The following is a 17,638-nucleotide window of genomic DNA, read 5'->3' on the forward strand; positions in this document are numbered from 1 at the left end:
TAAGAGTTTTACTTCGTTGACCACCCAGGCTGGAGTGCAGTGGCATGATCCTGGCTCACTGCAGCCTTCACTTTCCAGGCTCCCACAGTCCTCCCACCTCAGCCTCCCTAGTAGCTGGTACAGCAGGCATGTGCCACCGCACCTGGCTAATTTTTTTATTTTTATTTTTGTATAGATAAAGTCTATGCTATGTTACCCAGGCTGATCTTGATTTCCTGGGCTCCAGTGATCTACTCATTTCGGCCTTGCAAATTGCTGGGATTACAGGCATGAGCCACCCCTGTGCCCAGCCCCCTAAAATTCTTGAATCCAGTTTTTTTGTTTGTTTTTACACGGAGTCTTGCTCTGTTGCCCAGGCTGGAGTGAAGTGACACTTATCTCGATTAACTGCAGCCTCCGCCTCCTGAGTAGCTCCCAGGATTACAGGCAGGCGCCACCACACCTGGCTCATTTTTATGTTTTTAGTAGAGACAGGGTTTCACCATATTGGTCAGCCTGGTATTGAACTCCTGACCTCAGGTGATCCACCTACCTCGGCCTCCCAAAGTGCTGGGATCACAGGCGTGAGCCACCGCGCCCAACCTTGACTCCAGCTTTCACTTTATAAGAAACTCATCAAACCATGTTGCAATGTGGTCACACCGTCTCCTGCTCCCAGCAGCACAGCATGGGAGATCCGGCCACCTGACTCCACCCGCGCCTGGGATCTTGGCGATCCCCCATGGTCCCCATCAGTATCTCCATGACTGATCCATGTCTCCCTGTCTCCAGGTGATCCGGACGGACACGTTCAAGCACCTGCGGCACCTGGAGATTCTGCAGCTGAGCAAGAACCTAGTGCGCAAGATCGAGGTGGGCGCCTTCAACGGGCTGCCCAGCCTCAACACGCTGGAGCTGTTTGACAACCGGCTGACCACGGTGCCCACGCAGGCCTTCGAGTACCTGTCTAAGCTGCGGGAGCTCTGGCTGCGCAACAACCCCATCGAGAGCATCCCCTCTTACGCCTTCAACCGTGTGCCCTCGCTGCGGCGCCTGGACCTGGGCGAGCTCAAGCGGCTGGAGTACATCTCCGAGGCGGCCTTCGAGGGGCTGGTCAACCTGCGCTACCTCAACCTGGGCATGTGCAACCTCAAGGACATCCCCAACCTGACGGCCCTGGTGCGCCTGGAGGAGCTGGAGCTGTCGGGCAACCGGCTGGACCTGATCCGCCCGGGCTCCTTCCAGGGTCTCACCAGCCTGCGCAAGCTGTGGCTCATGCACGCCCAGGTGGCCACCATCGAGCGCAACGCCTTCGACGACCTCAAGTCGCTGGAGGAGCTCAACCTGTCCCACAACAACCTGATGTCGCTGCCCCACGACCTCTTCACGCCCCTGCACCGCCTCGAGCGTGTGCACCTCAACCACAACCCCTGGCACTGCAACTGCGACGTGCTCTGGCTGAGCTGGTGGCTCAAGGAGACGGTGCCCAGCAACACCACGTGCTGCGCGCGCTGCCACGCGCCCGCCGGCCTCAAGGGTCGCTACATCGGGGAGCTGGACCAGTCGCACTTCACCTGCTACGCGCCCGTCATCGTGGAGCCGCCCACGGACCTCAACGTCACCGAGGGCATGGCCGCTGAGCTCAAATGCCGCACGGGCACCTCCATGACCTCCGTCAACTGGCTGACGCCCAATGGCACCCTCATGACCCACGGCTCCTACCGCGTGCGCATCTCCGTCCTGCATGACGGCACGCTCAACTTCACCAACGTCACCGTGCAGGACACGGGCCAGTACACGTGCATGGTGACGAACTCGGCCGGCAACACCACCGCCTCGGCCACGCTCAACGTCTCGGCCGTGGACCCCATGGCAGCCGGGGGCACCGGCGGGGGCGGCCCTGGGGGCGGTGGTGGTGTCGGAGGGGGCAGTGGCGGCTACACCTACTTCACCACGGTGACCGTGGAGACCCTGGAGACGCAGCCTGGAGAGGAGGCCCTGCAGCCGCGGGGAACGGAGAAGGAACCGCCAGGGCCCACGACGGACGGTGTCTGGGGCGGGGGCCGGCCGGGGGACGCGGCCGGCCCGGCCTCGTCGTCAACCACGGCACCGGCCCCGCGCTCCTCGCGGCCCACGGAGAAGGCGTTCACGGTGCCCATCACGGATGTGACGGAGAACGCCCTCAAGGACCTGGACGACGTCATGAAGACCACCAAGATCATCATCGGCTGCTTCGTGGCCATCACATTCATGGCCGCGGTGATGCTGGTGGCCTTCTACAAGCTGCGCAAGCAGCACCAGCTCCACAAGCACCACGGGCCCACGCGCACCGTGGAGATCATCAACGTGGAGGACGAGCTGCCCGCCGCCTCGGCTGTGTCCGTGGCCGCCGCGGCCGCCGTGGCCGGTGGGGGTGGCGTGGGCGGGGACAGCCACCTGGCCCTGCCCGCCCTGGAGCGAGACCACCTCAACCACCACCACTATGTGGCTGCAGCCTTCAAGGCGCACTACAGCAGCAACCCCAGCGGCGGGGGCTGCGGGGGGAAGGGCCCGCCCGGCCTCAACTCCATCCACGAACCTCTGCTCTTCAAGAGCGGCTCCAAGGAGAACGTGCAAGAGACGCAGATCTGAGGCTGCAGGGCCAGATGGGCGAGGGGCGCGGAGCCCCCCACCCTGGTCCCAGCCCCACCAGGACCCCTCCTTCCCACAGCCCAGCCCACCTTCTGGGACCACGCAGGGAATTGGGGAGAGGTGGCTTCCAGCCTCATCTGGGGCACGGACTCCCAGTGAGGACAGGGTGGGGCTCCAGAAGCAGAGTCTCCGGGGGTCCTCACCTCACACCCCACCGATCCCTGGTGACGGGAGGGGACATGGGATCCAGAAGTGGCCCGGGTTCTCCTCACTTCCTCCTGGCTCTCCCGACTGTTCCCGGCCCGCCGCCTTCCAGGGGAGAGAGGAGATTTTTCCAGGCGTGCCCTTTCCCCTTGGCCCCAGACACCCTCCTTTTACGGTTGTTTTTGCAGTTTGACGCCCATCCCTCCCTCCCACCCTTCCGCCCTTCGAAACTGAAGAGACGGACGTGTCGCCAGAGCTCCTGCACCCTGGCCTGTCCTTCCTGGCCGGCAGTCCCTGTCGTGGGCGGGGTGGGGGTGGCAGCCTCCACCCGCCCCAGCCCCACCTGCCCCACAGACACTTTTGATACTGAAGGGAGGTTTGCGTCAATGACTACCTGCTCTGTAATTACTTTAAAAAAAAAAAAACATGGAAAAAGTAAAAAAAATATTTTTTTTGGTCATGAAAGCACAGAGGAGAGAAAACAAGGTGAACGTGGGTGGGGGCGGAGGAGAGGCGGAGAACCACCCTGAAGGCCCGCCAGCAGGGTGGGCGCGGGGCACCTCCTGGTGGTCTTAGGCCCCTTAGCCTTCACCCTGGAGACCCCAGGGAAGGTCTGATTCCTTCCCCTCACCCCAGCACTGCCACACCACAGCCGAATCTAAGGCAGAGGCGTAGAACAAAGGAAATCTGCCGCCCCACAGTCCTGGAGGCCGGCAGGGATCGAGGGGCCGGGAGGGCCATGCTCTCTGAAACCTGCAGGCCTCTGGTTGGGGTGGGGGAGAGCTTCCTGCTTCGCCAGCTGCTGGTGACCCCAGGCTGTCCCGGCTGGTGCCTGGATCACATCACCCCAGTTTTCCAGGCCTGTCCTTGTAGCCTTCTAACTCTTCCCTCTGTATGCATCCGTGTCCAACTCTGTGTTTTTTGTTTTTTTTTTTTTTTGAGACAGAGTCTTGCTCTGTGGCCCAGGCTGGAGTGCAGCAATATGATCTCGGCTCACTGCAACTTCTGCCTCCCAAGTTCAACTGAATCTTCTGCCTCAGCCTCCCAAGTAGCTGCGATTACAAGTGCCCACCACCATGCCTGGCTAATTTTTGTATTTTTAGTAGAGACAGGGTTTCGCCATGTTGGCCAGGCTGGTCTTGAACTCCTAACCTCAAGTGATCCACTTTCCTTGGCCTCCCAAAGTGCTGGGATTACAGGTGTGAGCCACCACGGCCTGCCTAACTTCCCCTTTTACAAGAACAGATCAGACTGGACCAGGCGCCCCCACCTCCAGTATAACCTCCGCTCCATCCTTGGCAAAAACTCAAATTGCCAAATAAGGTCCTGTTCTGAGGTCAGGATTTCTGCGCTTCCCTTTCGGGGTGACAGTTCAGCTCATGACAGGGCCTAATCCAGAGCATGTGTCTCCACTGCAGACCTCCTCAGGGCTGCTCTGGAGGAGGGGGTGATGAAGGGAAGGGAGGCTGAGTGGGGTGGGGGAGAGGGAGGCTGGGGCTGCGGCCTCTGGGGCATAGGAGCTGTATTTCTGGCTTGTTCAGTGGGAGGATGGAGGGACGGATGGGGTGGGCCTGGGGAGGAAGGGGCACCACAGTGCCGCCCAGAAAGTAAGGGACAGAGCCCTCAGAGAGCAGGGAGCAAACGGTGGGTGGAGTCGGGGGGGCTGCTGGCACAGTGGGCAGCTATTGGGTGGGTGGGGAGATGGGGTGATGATGTCTCTGTGGGGGTATCAAAGTGTCTGAGTTGCAGCCGCAGGAGGCTGGGGCTGGCCGGAGCTGCCATCTCACACCACTGCGGGAGGCAGCGGGAGTGCCAGAGCCACACTGGGCCTTCCAGTGCCTTCCCGCGCTGAGGGGGTCTTGGGGACACAGCCCCGAGCTCGGCCCCCTTCTCCCCTCACGGGGGCCTAGCCTGTACCCTGTACATGGCAGCTGTGGGCACTGTGGGACACACATGCCCCAGGAGGAGTCAGAAGGTGGGGATGGCGGAGACCTCCACTCATGAGGCCCCCAGCCCCTGCCCCCTTCCTGGCTTTCTACACCTAGGCATCTTATCTCCCCACACCCGGGGCTCCTGGCTCTGAGAGCCAATTCCTCCCTTATCAGCAGCGGCGGCCTCTGGGCGCCACGTCGGGGTCCCGGGTCCTCTGTCTGCGCCTGTCTCCTCTCTGCGCCTGTCGGCTTGGGGCTCTCGCCACCCAGTGCCCACCCCCACCCCATGATCCCTTTCATGCTCTCTTTCTCTCCAGCCTCCTTCCAGCGCCAATCCTGGTTGCTATGGAAACACTGCAGCGGGTACCAGGTGGTGGCTGGGGGCAGGGAGCCCGCACTGCCGCAGCCTGCGCCATTTCCGATGCCAGGCACCCTCGAGGCACAGTGGCTGGGGCTCACGGTGGGGGTGCTTGGCCTCTCCAGGCCTCACAGGCTTCTCCTGGGCTGATGCGAGCTGGGGAGCAGGAGGGATGGACGTGGGAGTGAGAATGTCACATGGAAGGCAGCTGGTGGCACGATGGGGGACAGAGTGAAAGGCAGCAAGTCAAGGTGAACTGAAGGATGATCAGAACCGAGGGAGGCTGTGGACAGGGGTGGAGGCTTTAGGAAGGGGACCCATGCTGCAGGGCTAAGGAGGTTGGGCCCGCTGAGGCAAGGGCACCTCGAGGAGAAGCCGCAACCGGGGCTCCCGCTGCCTCCAGGAGGGCTGGGGGCACAGCCAGGCTGAAGCTTCCCTCAGACCTTGGCTGCTTGAGGACGAGGAGGGGAGCTGAGCCCAAGGGGACAGACAGAGCCCAGATCCCTGTCACCATCTCTTCTCCCCACCCAAAGCAAGATGCAGTTTCCATGACAACCTGGCCGGCCAGAGATGGGGGCAGGGGACTGCAGAGGAAATTTTCCACACCAGCAGAGAGCAAGGAGAGTGTGCTTCGGGGAAAGAGGGGCACGCAGGGCTCCCAGAACCCCCGGTCACCATGCTTACCACGCCAGGCCCAGGAAAGCGGTCAGAGCGCAGGGAAGGTTTCTCCTGCCTCCACTCCAGCAGACCCACACCCCCACCCTGGGTCTGCGGGGAAGGGAGAAGGCTGAGCCCAGAGGCTCAAGGGTCAGATGTCCAAAGAGCAGCAGCTGCCCAGCCTCGTGCAGGGGGCAGCGAGCAGTCCAGGGAGCCCAGGCCACAGACCACCACACTCAGGGCCATGGCCAACAGGGGCCCACGGAGGGTGGGCGTGGTGGGCTACGGCCGCCTCGGTGAGTCCCTGACCATCTTGGGCCTCCTTCCCCAGGCCATTCCTAAAGCCCCCAAGGCTCTCTGCCCTCCACAAACACAACTTCTCTCTGTCTCTATCTGCCCCTGGCTGTGTCTCTGGGTCTGCCCACCACACCCCACCCTGGGTCTCTGTCTTCTTCTCCATCTGTCCCCTTCTCTCTGGCCCTCTGTCTACCCCACTGGGTCTCTGCCCCTGCCTCCGTCTCTATCTCCCTGATCTCTGAGTCTCTGTCCTCACCTACTCTCTCTCTCTCTCCGGGTATCTGTCCCCACTTCTTTCTCTCTGGGTCTCTGTCCCTCTCTCTGGGTCTCTTTCCTCCCCTCCTCTCCCTCTGGGTCTCTGTCCCCTTCTCACTGGATCTGTCTCCTTCTCTCTCTAGGTCTCTGTCCCCTCCTCTCTGGGTATCTGTCGCCCTCTCTCTGGGTCTGTCCCCCTCTCTCTGGGTCTCTGTCCCCCTCTCTCTGAGTCTCTGTCCCCCCCTCCTTTCTCTCTGGGCCTCTGTGCCCCTCTCTTTGGGACTCTGTCCCCTTCTCTCTGGGTCTCTAGTTCTCTCCTTTCCCTCTCCCCAGGACAGTCCCTAGTCTCCCGCCTGTTGGCTCAGGGACCAGAGCTTGGCTTAGAACTTGTTTTCGTCTGGAATCGTGACCCAGGACGAATGGCAGGGAGCGTGCCGCCTTCCCTACAGCTCCAGAACCTTGCTGCCCTTGGGGAAAGGTCAGTGACCTTGCCATGGGAGAGTGGAGCTCCCTGAAGGTCCTGTCCTGGCCCCGTCAGCCGCTGTGTGATTGATCTCAGGGACTCCCTGACCCTCTGGGCCTTGGTTCATGCAAATGTGAAACAGGATGAGCCCATTCATCGCATTTTGCCTCCCAGGCCAGGGAGAAGAGGGCAGCCCTCAGTAGACTAAGAGAGAATCTTGGGGAGAAGAGGCCTAATACCTCCCCAAGAACCTCTGCCCTCTTTCCCCTCTCCCAGGCACCCTGATCTTGTTGTGGAAGTGGCCCATCCCAAAATAATCCATGAATCTGGGGCACAAATCCTGCGCCATGCCAATCTCCTGGTAAGCCCCGCCCCAACCATTCACGCAGAGCCCTCCCCCTTGTGTCTTAGTCTTACCATACCCTAAAGTAGAGATCCTTCTCTGACCTCAACCCTCCCTCCTTTGTGCACCCCAGGTGGGGTCCCCCTCAGCCCTAGGTGACCAGACCACAGAGCGGCAGCTTTTGGAGGCCTCCAACCACTGGAACCATGCCGTGTTTGTGGCTCGAGGGGCTCTGTGGGGCACTGAGGACATCAGGAGATTGGATGCAGCTGGGGGCCTCCAGGTGCGGGTCTGCTGGGCTCCATAGGAACCGGAGGGGGCCTGCAAAGACCCTGCTCCCCCTGACCCGGGCTCTTGCTTCCAGAGCCTGCGTGTCACCATGGCCACACACCCTGATGGCTTCCGGCTGGAGGGACCCCTGGCTGAAGCCCACAGCACCGGGTGTCGCACTGTGCTCTATGAAGGCCCTGTCCGTGGGCTCTGTCCCTTTGCCCCCCGAAACTCCAACACCATGGCGGCTGCTGCCCTGGCTGCCCCCAGCCTGGGCTTCGATGGGGTGATTGGGGTGCTTGTGGCTGATCTCAGGTGAGCAGAGCTGAGGAGGGGGTTGGGCCAAGTCCAGGGTAACCAGACTGACCGCCCTGCTTGCCCTAGCCTCACGGACATGCACGTGGTGGATGTGGAGCTGAGCGGACCCCCGGGCCCCACGGGCCGAAGCTTTGCTGTGCACACCCACAGAGAGAACCCTGCAGAGCCAGGCGCGGTCACCGGCTCTGCCACCGTCACGGCCTTCTGGCGGAGCCTCCTGGGTGCGGCCAGACCCCGCTCCCCCGGCCCTGGGCTCCTGTGTCTGCAGAGCGTGGGGTCCCAGGCTCTGGCTAGTTCTGCAATTCTGGTTCTGTCCTTGTTGACCTTTACTTCTGACCTTTATTTCCTTAACCTTCTCTCTCCACGACTTTGAATCCTGGCACTGTAGATGTCTCCATCTCTGTCTGCGTCTCCTCTCTGAGTCTCTGTGCCCGCCTCTGTCCGGGACTCTGTGTGTGTGTGTGCGTGTCTTTGTCCACCCCCAGGGCTCTGTCCTGCTTTCTCGGGGGTCTTCGTCCACCGCCGCCCTGGCCTGTCCCTTCCTCTCACCACTGCCTCCCCAAGGCGTCTGTCTCATCTCTCCTCTCTCAGTAGCTCATTCCTCTCTCTCCCCGCAGCCTGCTGCCAGCTCCCCTCCAGGCCGGGGATCCATCTCTGCTGAGAAGCCTCCTCCCTCCGAGACGAGATCATCTGACTGGCCTCCCACCACCACCATCCCAGTCCTGCCCTGCCCCACTTCCCCAGGATCTCCCTTCTGACTCAGTAAAGATCACAGGGGCCCGCCCCTCCGCCGCCTTGCGTCTCTGGTCCCCGTTTCCCTTCTGTGACGTCACGCTGCGTCTGCGCACCGCGCATGACGCCATCACAAGGGGCGAGCACCCGCGAGAGCGCGGCTCCAGGAAGCTATCGCGAGAGCCTATCTACTATATTTCCCAGACGCTCTGCGCGGCAGTGGGCGCGGCCGTACGCGAGGAAATGGCCTCTCAGGCGCATTTCCGGGACTTGCTGCTGGGCCCGAGGAAAGTTGTAGTGCGGCGTTTTCTAGGCCCGACAGCGGACTTCAGGGCCACGCGGCCTGGGCGCTCCTTGTGGAGCAAGCGTCCCTCGGGGACCCACGGGAGTCGCAGTCCGGCGTGCGGGGACCGCCGGGAGCTGTAGTCCGCCCCCCCTGCCCAGTCAGCGCAGTGCTGCCCGCCCCGCACTGGGAGCTCAGAGCCGCCGCCCAGGAGGGGGATGCGGAAGCCCCCGGCTTGGTGGAGTGGAGGCTAGCGGGGTGAGGGGCGTTGCCAGGCAAAGGGCGAGCGCCATGGTTGGGGTGCGGGTCGGTGAAGGGCTCCATTCCTAGGTGTCCGGGGACGGGGCCTGGTTGCTGGGAGATGGGAAGAGGCACTCCTGTTGCTTAGTGACTGGGGAGGGGGGCCCCCGTTGCCAAGTGACAAGAGCAGAGAGCCTCGCTGCTTCCTGACCGGGGAAGGGAGTCTTCTGTTGCTAGGAGACCAGAGGGGACCCTATCACCTAGAGACAGCGGAGGAGGACAGACTGTTACCTAGTGTGGTGGGAAGGGGGCCGTGTTGCTAGGTAACCAGAGAGCGCCCCAGTTACCTAGGGACAGGGGAGGAGGGTTCCTCTGTTGCTAGGTGACCATGATAGGGACCCTGTTACTTAGAGACGTGGTGGGGGTGGTTCTCTGTTGCTGAGGGAGCTGAAGAGACAGCCTTTTTCGTAGGAATAGGAGTAGGGGATGGAGGGATGTGTACTGCCAGGAGACTGCCAGGGAGCGGGGTCAGGGGCCCAGGGTCCTCCCGGGCTGCCCCAAGCCTCAGCTCAATCAATGGCGATGCCCCAAAGGCCTGCTGGGAGGTTGATCCTCTAGATCCCGGGCCCCTGAGGACCTTCTCCCTTTCCCAACCCCCAGCAGGAGCCAAGGACGGTATGTCCCGGGTCCCGGGAGCACAGCCGAGTCCGCCCTCTGTGTACCACGAACGGCAGCGCCTGGAGCTGTGTGCCGTCCACGCCCTCAACAACGTTCTGCAGCAGCAACTCTTTAGCCAGGAGGCTGCCGATGAGATCTGCAAGAGGTGACCGTCACCCACCCCAGCCCCTGGAGCAGCAGGCGGGCGCTGAACCTGGGGGCTTTCTTCTGCCCCCACCCCGCTCACTTGCCTAAGCTAGACACTGGGGAGATGTTGCCTCCTGTGCCTGTCTGTCCCTGTGGCTTCAGCCCCAGCCAGGCCTCAATCCGGTGGTTCTTTCGTTTCTTTAGAGACGTCTTGCTGTGCTGCTTGGCTGGCCTCCAGCTCCCAAGCTTAAGTGATCCTCCCATCTCAGCCTCCCCAGTAGCTGTCATTACAGGCTCACCCCGCTTCAGGGTCTCTTATCTGGGCCCTGTCACAGCTCTCCAGTCCATCCTAAACATGCCCCACCCTGCTCAGGGCCCTCCTCATAGCAGAGGCCGAGTCTGCCTCTGCAGCTTCAGCCCTCATGGACCCCCTCAAACCAGACTTCACTTCACTCCCCTGGAGGCCCCACTGTGCGGCCTCTGGGCCTCCAAGTGCTTCTTTCTGCCTGGCGTGGCTGCCTTCCTTGCCAGCCTGGAATGTTCCTCTTCACTATTCACCATGTCAAACATCACTCTTTAGCCGGGCATGGTGGCTCACCCCTGGAATCCCAGCACTTTGGGAGGCCAAGGTGGGTGGATCACTTAAGGTCAGGAGTTTGAGACTGCCCTGGCCAACAGGGTGAAACCCTGTCTCTACTAAAAAATTCAAAAAACATTAGCTGGGCATGGTGGCACACACCTGTAGTCCCAGCTACTCTGAAGAATTGCTTTAACCAGGGAGACAGGTTTCAGTGAGCCAGGCAACAAAGCAAGACGCTGTCTCAAACAAACATAAGCCTTTATCATCTCACTCCCTCCTCTCTGTCCCCACGTCCCTGGCCCTAGCTCAGGCCTGACCCTCTGCTGCCCAGCCTGCCCGTGACCTCCAGTCTGTCCCCTCCCTGAGTCCCCACATGACGCTAGAGGGTCTTTCTACACCCGGAGATAGCCCTGCCTCCTCTGCCCCTTGCTCGAAGCCTCCTGCGGCTTCCGGATATCCTGAGAGTCCCAGCCTCTCAGACTGATTATTATGGGGTATATTCATTTCTGTCATTCAGAACAAGGACCCATCAGCTCTTTCATGCCAAAGCCATGCTGGAGACCCTGAGATGACTGATACACGCAGAGTGCTGGCCTGAGGGAGGCGAGGGAAACACACACAGGAGCCTTTTCCTCCCCTGCCCTGCTCTCCCAGGGCCCAGATAGGGAACAGATGTGCAGCTGTTCAGAGGCAGGGCCCAGAGACGCAAGTGTTGGCCGGCAGAAGAGCCTTCCTGGGCAGGGGGTGCCCCATGGGATGTGGCTGGGGTTGGGGGACCAGGAAGGAGGGGGCTGAGGCTCTGAGGTGAGGCCACCAGGGCCAGACCACGCAGGACCTCATGGGACCCTGTCCTGGGGAAAATGAGGCAGCAGAGTGGGCTGTGAGCAGGGGAATGGCGGGGCTGTCCCATGGGAGGAGCAGGCAGTGTTCAGTCAGGGCGATGCAGGCAGCTGTCATCATTGAGGTGGTCAGTTCACTGGGGCAGCCCAGAGAGGGCCTTAACCCAGCCTGGAGGTCAGGAGGCTCCTCTCAGAGGTTGTGACATCTGAGGTGGGTCTTGACGGACAGAGGAAGGGACTGGCCAAGGGATGGGGACTTTGTCCAGAGGCGCTGGGGAGCCATGGAAGGCCTGTGAGCAGGGGAGGCCCAGGGCCTGGGGGAAATGGACTGGAGGGAGAGACTGGGGGCTGGGGGAGGAGACAAAGCCCTTCTGGGGCCTTGGGGACAGGGCAGAGTCGGCAGGAGAGACGGGACTTGAAGGTGGATGAGTTATAGGGTCTGAAACGGGGAGAGTCAAAGGCCGAGGCAACTTGTGGCTCCTGGGACCCCCATTTTGTGGGGTGGCCTTTCCAGGGTCCCCAACCAAGCTCTGGCCACCCCCACTACCAGGTTGGCCCCAGACTCCCGGCTGAACCCACATCGCAGCCTCCTGGGCACCGGCAACTATGACGTCAACGTGATCATGGCCGCTCTGCAGGGGCTGGGCCTGGCTGCTGTGTGGTGGGACAGGAGGAGGTAGGCCCCAGAGCAGCACAGCATGTGCTGGGCTGGGCACTGAGGGCACCCTGTAGTGTAATCCTGTTGGGGGGAGGCAGGGAGGGAAATGCGGCGGGGGGAGATGGGCATGGATGTGGGAAGACTGGTGCTGACTGGTTGGTGGGGGAGATCAGATGGTTGATGGGCTGAGATGCTGGGTGGATGCTGGTTATTGGGTGAATGCTTCGTGGGCAGTTGGACGTGTTGGATGAGGAAGTATGAAGGGATGGGTGTTCGTGGGCAGTGGACAGCAGACAGGAGGCTGGGGAGTTGGGTGGATGAATGGGAGGTTTTGATGGCTGGCTGGCCAGTGGCTGGTGAATCAGGGGTAGACCGATGGCAGAGTGGGTGAGGAGTGGGGGGTGTGGCGGGGCCGCTGTTGGGTGGTGGCTGGCTGCGTGGGTGGGGAGCAGTAGATGGCTAGCTGGATGGTGATGGTGGTGGGTGGCTGGCGGGGAGGTGGGGCGGGTGTGTGAGAGGGATGGAAAGTGGGCGCATAGATGGGGGTGAGTGTGTGAATCGTCTTTGGGAAGTTGGCTGGTGGCTGGGATCGGTGGGGTGGGCGGATCGTGGGTGGATCCTGGGTGGCTGTGTGAGGAGTGAAGAAGGTGGGTGGGTGGCTGGACAGACAGGGTGATGGTGGTTGGTGAAGGACAGATGTGAGCTGGGTGGGCGGTGGGTAGATGGGAGGTCTGGTTGGGAGTCCGCGTGGGTGGGAGGTTTTTTTGAGTGGGCAGTGAACAGATGAGTGTCAGGAAGCAGTGTGACTGATTAAGGAATACCCCTGGCTGGGCTCAGGAGGCCCCCCACCGCCACCAGCCTGGGCCCCACATGCTCCCCAACATTTCACCAGCAGGTAGGCGGGGCAGGCCCTGATGACAGTGTCCCCCCCTGCCCACACAGGCCCCTGTCCCAGCTGGCCCTGCCCCAGGTGCTGGGGCTGATCCTGAACCTGCCCTCGCCCGTGTCGCTGGGGCTGCTGTCGTTGCCGCTGCGGCGGCGGCACTGGGTGGCCCTGCGCCAGGTGGACGGCGTCTACTACAACCTGGACTCCAAGCTTCGGGCGCCCGAGGCCCTGGGGGACGAGGATGGAGTTAGGTGAGCCCCGCACAGGTGATTCCAAGACCACGGGCTCCGACCTGAAACCCCAGTCCCCAGAGGGAATGCCACGGCTGGCCAAGCCTCAGTATCCCCATTTCTCCAGGGCCTTCCTGGCGGCTGCGCTGGCCCAGGGCCTGTGTGAGGTGCTGCTGGTGGTGACCAAGGAGGTGGAGGAAAAGGGTTGCTGGCTGCGGACAGACTGACCACAGCTGACCGTCGTGCCCATGGCACGGTTCCTGCGCATCTTCCTCCTGTGTACACTGCGTGCCTGGGAAAGGCCTGCATCCATGGACCCGGGGTAGGCCCATACCCTCCCCACAGCCCTGCTCCCCACTGCCGCTGCTGCCTCAATAAATCTGCTGATTTGCTGCTGGCCTGGCCTATGTCTGACTGCCCCGCCCTCTTGGGGCCCTTCCGTTCAGTGACTCCCACTTATCTGAGAGGCCAGACACCCTGGTGGGTGGGGTGAGAGCCCAGGATCCCTCCTGGTTCTCTGCCACCTCATGCCAGTTTCTCACCACTGGGCCTCAGTTTCCTTATCAGGGACACAGCAGAAAACAACACAAGTCTGTGCCCCCTGGGGCTCACACTCCTCCCATGCAGGAGAGAGGCCAGCAGCAAACAAACGAGTTCCATCTCCTGCGTTCCACAGGAGTAATTGCTAAGGAGAAAGCAGGGGTTACTTCTTTATTTGATTGATTGATTGATTGAGGCAGGGTCTCACTCTGTCACCCAGGCTGGAGTGCAGTGGGTCAGTAACAGCTCACTGCGGCCTTGAACTCCTGGGCTCAAGTGATCCTCTCCCCTCAGCCTCCCAAGTAGCTGGGAGCACCACACCTGGCTGCTTTCTTTACACTTTTTTGTAGAGATGGGATCTCGCTCTGTTGCCCAGGCTGGTCTTGAACTCCTAACCTCAAGCAGTCCGCCTGCCTCGCCTTCCCAAAGTGCTGGGATTATAGGTGTGAGCCACCATGCCTGAGTTGACTTCTGGACTCTGGATTCAATTCCACTGATTGGTAGGTGGGAGAACAGCGGCCCCAAAGCTGTGCACACCCTGGCCAGATGTGGTGGCCATGCCTGTAATCACAGTGCTTTGGGAGGCTGAGGCCCATAAGTATGAGACCAGCCTGGGCAACACAGCTAGACCCTGTCTCTACACAAAAATTAAAAATCAGTGGGATGTGAGGCCGGTGGCTCACACCTGTAACCCCAGCACTCTGGGAGGCCGAGGCAGGTGGATCACCTGAGGTCAAGAGTTCAAGACCAGCCTGGCCAGCATGGTAAAACTCTATCTCTACTAAAAATACAAAAATTAGGTGTGGTGGTGAGCGCCTGTAATCCCAGCTACTCGGGAGGCTGAGGCAGGAGAATCACTAGAACCCAGGAGGCGGAGGCTGCAGTGAGCCGAGATCGCGCCACTGCACTCCAGCGTGGGTGACAGAGCAAGATTCTGTCTCAAAATAATAATAAATATAATTTTTGAATGCCCTGTCCTAGTCCCCAGAGCCTGTGAACATGCTGTGTTACACAGTCAAGGGGAAGTGAGGGCAGGTGGGACTGAGGCTGCCAGCCAGCTGACCTTGAGACCGGGAGAGTGTCCTGGATCCCCTGTGGGCCCCGTGTCATCACAAGGGTCCCCACAGCGGAGGAGGGACACCCGTGCAGACAGGCGGAGTCTGTCCACCATCCCAGCTTCCACCCAGTGGGAAGACCCAAGAGGACACCAAGCGTTCCTATCCCAGCTGTGGGGGCTTGTACGGGGTCCCCACGGGGCACTACAGGGACCAGAGGACAGAGAAGGAACCCTGAGACAAGCAGGTTGCATAAAATGGGCGAGAGACAAGACCAGCCACGGAAGACTGCAGAGGGCTCTGCGGAGGCTGGCGGTGCAGGGAGGGCGCTCCAGAATTGGAAGTCACCCTGTGAGACCTGGAACGCTGCGGCTGTTTATCACCGGAGTTATTTGAGGAGGTGAGTTATTTGAGGAGGTGACAAAGGAGGAGGGTGGGTTCTGGCCAGGAACCCAACCAGACAAGACCTCTCAGGGCAGCCTGGAGCTGCGAGCAGGGAGGGGCAGGTCAGCTCTGCGTGCAGAGACCCCTCTGGGGCTGTAGGGACAGAATGGAGGGGGGACTAGAGGCCAGGAGGCCCACAGGGAGGATAGGAGGGGTCTAGAGGGGTGAGGCAGGGCTTGAGCCAGGCCCCTGAGGGTGATGGAGAGGAGGGTCTGGGCCTGGGGGGGCCCTGGGAGGTGAGGAGGCAGGAGTGAGTGGAAGGTGCCCAGGGGCCTGGCTAAACCCGGTGACACCCATTAGGCACCTGCAGAAGTGGGGGACTCAGGCGCAGGGAGGCAGGGGTTCCCCCACTTGGGCTGTGTCCCTCCAGGAGCAGGCCCGTGTGCCACGGCGGGCAGTTCAGGCTGCCCGTGACACCCTGGCAAGGTGGAGCTGACACCCCGTAGGACGTACTCGCAAAAGCCCTGGCCACGCAGGGAGCAGGGTGTGGCACGCTCTGGTCTGCAGGTTTTCCCAAGGTCAGAGGGCAGGCTGTAAGGTGAAAAGCCCGCAGGGGAGGGGATGCTGCTGGGGGGTGTGGACACCCCAACTCCAGGGTGGCTATAGGTTTTTCATACATAGCTTTTATCATTTTATGATATGTTCCGTCAATACCTAGTTTATTGAGAACATGAAGCGCTGTTGAATTTTATCGAAGGCCTTCTCTGCATCTATTGAGATAATCATGTGGTTTTTGTCTTTGGTTCCGTTGATGTGATGGATTACATTTATGGATTTGCGTCTGTTGAACCAGCCTTGCATCCCCGGGATGAAGTCTACTTGTTCCTGATGGATAAGCTTCTCGATGTGCTGTTGCAATCTGTTTGTATTGTATTGAAGATTTTTGCGTCGATGTTCATCATGGATGTTGGCCTGAAGTTTTCTTTTTTAGTTGAGGCTGCCTGGTTTTGGTATCAGGATGATGTTGGTCTCATAAAATGAGTTAGGGAGGATTCCCTCCTTTTGTATTGATTGATACAGTTTCAGAAGGAATGGAACCAGCTCCTCTTTGTATGTCTGGTAGAATTCGGCTGTGAACCCGTCTGGACCTGGACTGTTTTTGGTTGGTAGGCTATCGATTGCTGCCTCTACGTCAGCCCGTGTTATTGGCCTATTCAGGGTTTCACCTTCCTCCTGGTTTAGTCTTGGTGGAGTACCAGTGTCTAGGAATGTACCCATTTCTTCCTGGTTTACTGGTGTGTGTGAGTAGCGCTGTCTGTGGTCATCCCTGATGGTGGTCCGTATTTCTGCGGGATCAGTGCTGATATCCCCTCTGTCATTTTTTGTTGCATCTATTTGTTTGTCCTGCCTTCTCTTTTTTATTAATCTGGCTAGCGGTCTGTCTCTCCAAGGTCTCTCAGTCTCTCCTCAGCTCACAAGTCATTCCCCTCTGTCTCTCTGTGTCTCTCCCCTTCTCCCTGGGCCCCTGGCCCCTCCCTGCCACCCATGCCTGTCGCCTGTCCCATCACAGGTCCCAGACAGCCTGGCGGGGGCCTGAGTGTTGCTATTCTTGGCCTGAGTGACAGGCGGGGCTGTGGCCCCCTTGTGTGTGCTGGGTTATGGCCAAATAAGGTCGGGAGTGAGGAGCCCAGGGAGGGGGAGTGGGGGGGGAGAAGGGCCGCTGACCTCCTCCTGCTCCCACTCCCTCCTGCCCTAACCCCCACATTCTGGCAGGTGAGAGGGGGCAGGGCGACCAGGTCATCACACCAACTAAGCACTTACTGTCTGCCCCACAGTGCAGAGCCCCATGCCCCCTCCTCTGGGACCCCTCTTCTCACAGGAGCGCCTTGGGACTCAGGACTGCCGCTTACCCCAGGGCACCCAGCCAGGCCCGTCCCGCAGCTGAGGGGGCTGGGGTGCCCATGTAGATGCCAGTGGCCTCTCAGCCACTGAGAGCTGCAGGAGGGGAGAGGGAGGGGCTGTGGTCACGAGGCAGGTGCCGGGCAGGTGCAGGGGGAGGGGACAGCTGTCCTGCACCCCCTGGTGGTGACAGCTGCTGCCCGATTTAGCTCACAGAGCCGGGTCTGGCCAGATAAGGCGGTGGCGGGGGCGGGGTGGGGGGGGCGATCTCACCCCCAGGGCACCCCTTAAATCGCATGGTCGGGCCCAGGGTTCAGCTGCCACCGACGCCAGGTGAGAGGGGCTGCTCCTTCCTCGACCTCCCCACCGCAAGGCTCTGCGCGTCTTCTCCCTCTCTGTCTCTCTCTGTCTCCCTTTCTCTCTCTGTCTCCTTCTTTCTGTCTCCCTCTGTCTCCCTCTCTCTCCGCCTTTCTCTGTCTCTATCTCCCTTTTTCTGTGTCCCTCTCCTCAGCTCTCTCCTTCTCTCCCTCCTCAACTCCCTTCTACTGTCTCTGTCTCTCCTTCTCCCTGTCACTCTCTCCATCTCTCTCCTCCACCTTCTCCGTCTCTCCCTGTCTCTCATCTGTCTCATCAGTCTCTTCCTTGCACCCCTTCTCTGTGTCTCTGTCTCCTTCCCCAAACCTTCTCTCAGTCTCCCTCAGCAACCGCTTTCTCTTTTTTACTCTCCCTTTTCTCCCCCATCTCACTCTGTCTTTCCCTGGCTTGGTATCTCTGTGTCTCTCTGTCTCCTATCTCTAGCTCT

The 17,638-nt window shown here is 60.6% G+C and overlaps 3 protein-coding genes across 12 annotated transcripts in view; all 3 read left to right on the forward strand.

Annotated features, from left to right (window-relative positions):
• LRRC4B (leucine rich repeat containing 4B) overlaps window positions 1–3,259 on the forward strand; it is a 47,141-nt gene extending 43,882 nt beyond the window's left edge. For both annotated transcript variants that reach the window (XM_017512507.2, XM_017512505.2), the window contains exon 3: window positions 772–3,259. In XM_017512507.2, coding sequence (XP_017367996.1) covers window positions 772–2,610 — 1,839 coding nt within the window. In that variant the 3' untranslated portion in view covers window positions 2,611–3,259. The remainder of the gene's footprint in view (window positions 1–771) is intronic.
• A 1,268-nt stretch (window positions 3,260–4,527) lies between these two features.
• ASPDH (aspartate dehydrogenase domain containing) lies at window positions 4,528–8,492 on the forward strand. 5 transcript variants are annotated; one of them, XM_017512509.2, is made up of 7 exons: window positions 5,920–6,056; window positions 6,646–6,790; window positions 7,052–7,136; window positions 7,252–7,401; window positions 7,483–7,703; window positions 7,773–7,927; window positions 8,324–8,492. In XM_017512509.2, exons 1-7 carry the CDS (start codon window positions 6,005–6,007, stop codon window positions 8,365–8,367), a joined length of 852 nt encoding a protein of 283 aa, XP_017367998.1. In that variant the 5' UTR covers window positions 5,920–6,004; the 3' UTR covers window positions 8,368–8,492. The 5 variants fall into 5 exon arrangements, with proteins under 5 accessions (XP_037588717.1, XP_037588716.1, XP_037588715.1 ...); XM_017512508.2 differs by having other exon boundaries at window positions 5,983–6,056; window positions 7,773–7,977; window positions 8,324–8,489; XM_037732789.1 differs by lacking the exons at window positions 5,920–6,056; window positions 6,646–6,790 and adding an exon at window positions 4,528–5,354.
• Window positions 8,493–8,671: 179 nt separating this feature from the next.
• JOSD2 (Josephin domain containing 2) lies at window positions 8,672–13,355 on the forward strand. Of its 5 annotated transcripts, none has more exons than XM_017512512.2 (5): window positions 8,681–8,979; window positions 9,625–9,784; window positions 11,735–11,860; window positions 12,785–12,979; window positions 13,086–13,355. In XM_017512512.2, the coding sequence occupies exons 2-5, from the start codon at window positions 9,639–9,641 to the stop codon at window positions 13,183–13,185; spliced, it is 567 nt and encodes a 188-aa protein (XP_017368001.1). In that variant the 5' UTR covers window positions 8,681–8,979; window positions 9,625–9,638; the 3' UTR covers window positions 13,186–13,355. The 5 variants fall into 5 exon arrangements, with proteins under 5 accessions (XP_017368003.1, XP_017368001.1, XP_017368000.1 ...); XM_017512511.2 differs by having other exon boundaries at window positions 8,683–8,979; window positions 9,622–9,784; XM_017512510.2 differs by lacking the exon at window positions 8,681–8,979 and adding an exon at window positions 9,014–9,092 and having other exon boundaries at window positions 9,622–9,784.
• The last annotated feature ends 4,283 nt before the right edge of the window (window positions 13,356–17,638 follow it).

The sequence above is a fragment of the Cebus imitator genome, unplaced genomic scaffold, assembly GCF_001604975.1.
Source record: "Cebus imitator isolate Cc_AM_T3 unplaced genomic scaffold, Cebus_imitator-1.0 Scaffold473, whole genome shotgun sequence".
Taxonomy (NCBI): domain Eukaryota; kingdom Metazoa; phylum Chordata; class Mammalia; order Primates; family Cebidae; genus Cebus; species Cebus imitator.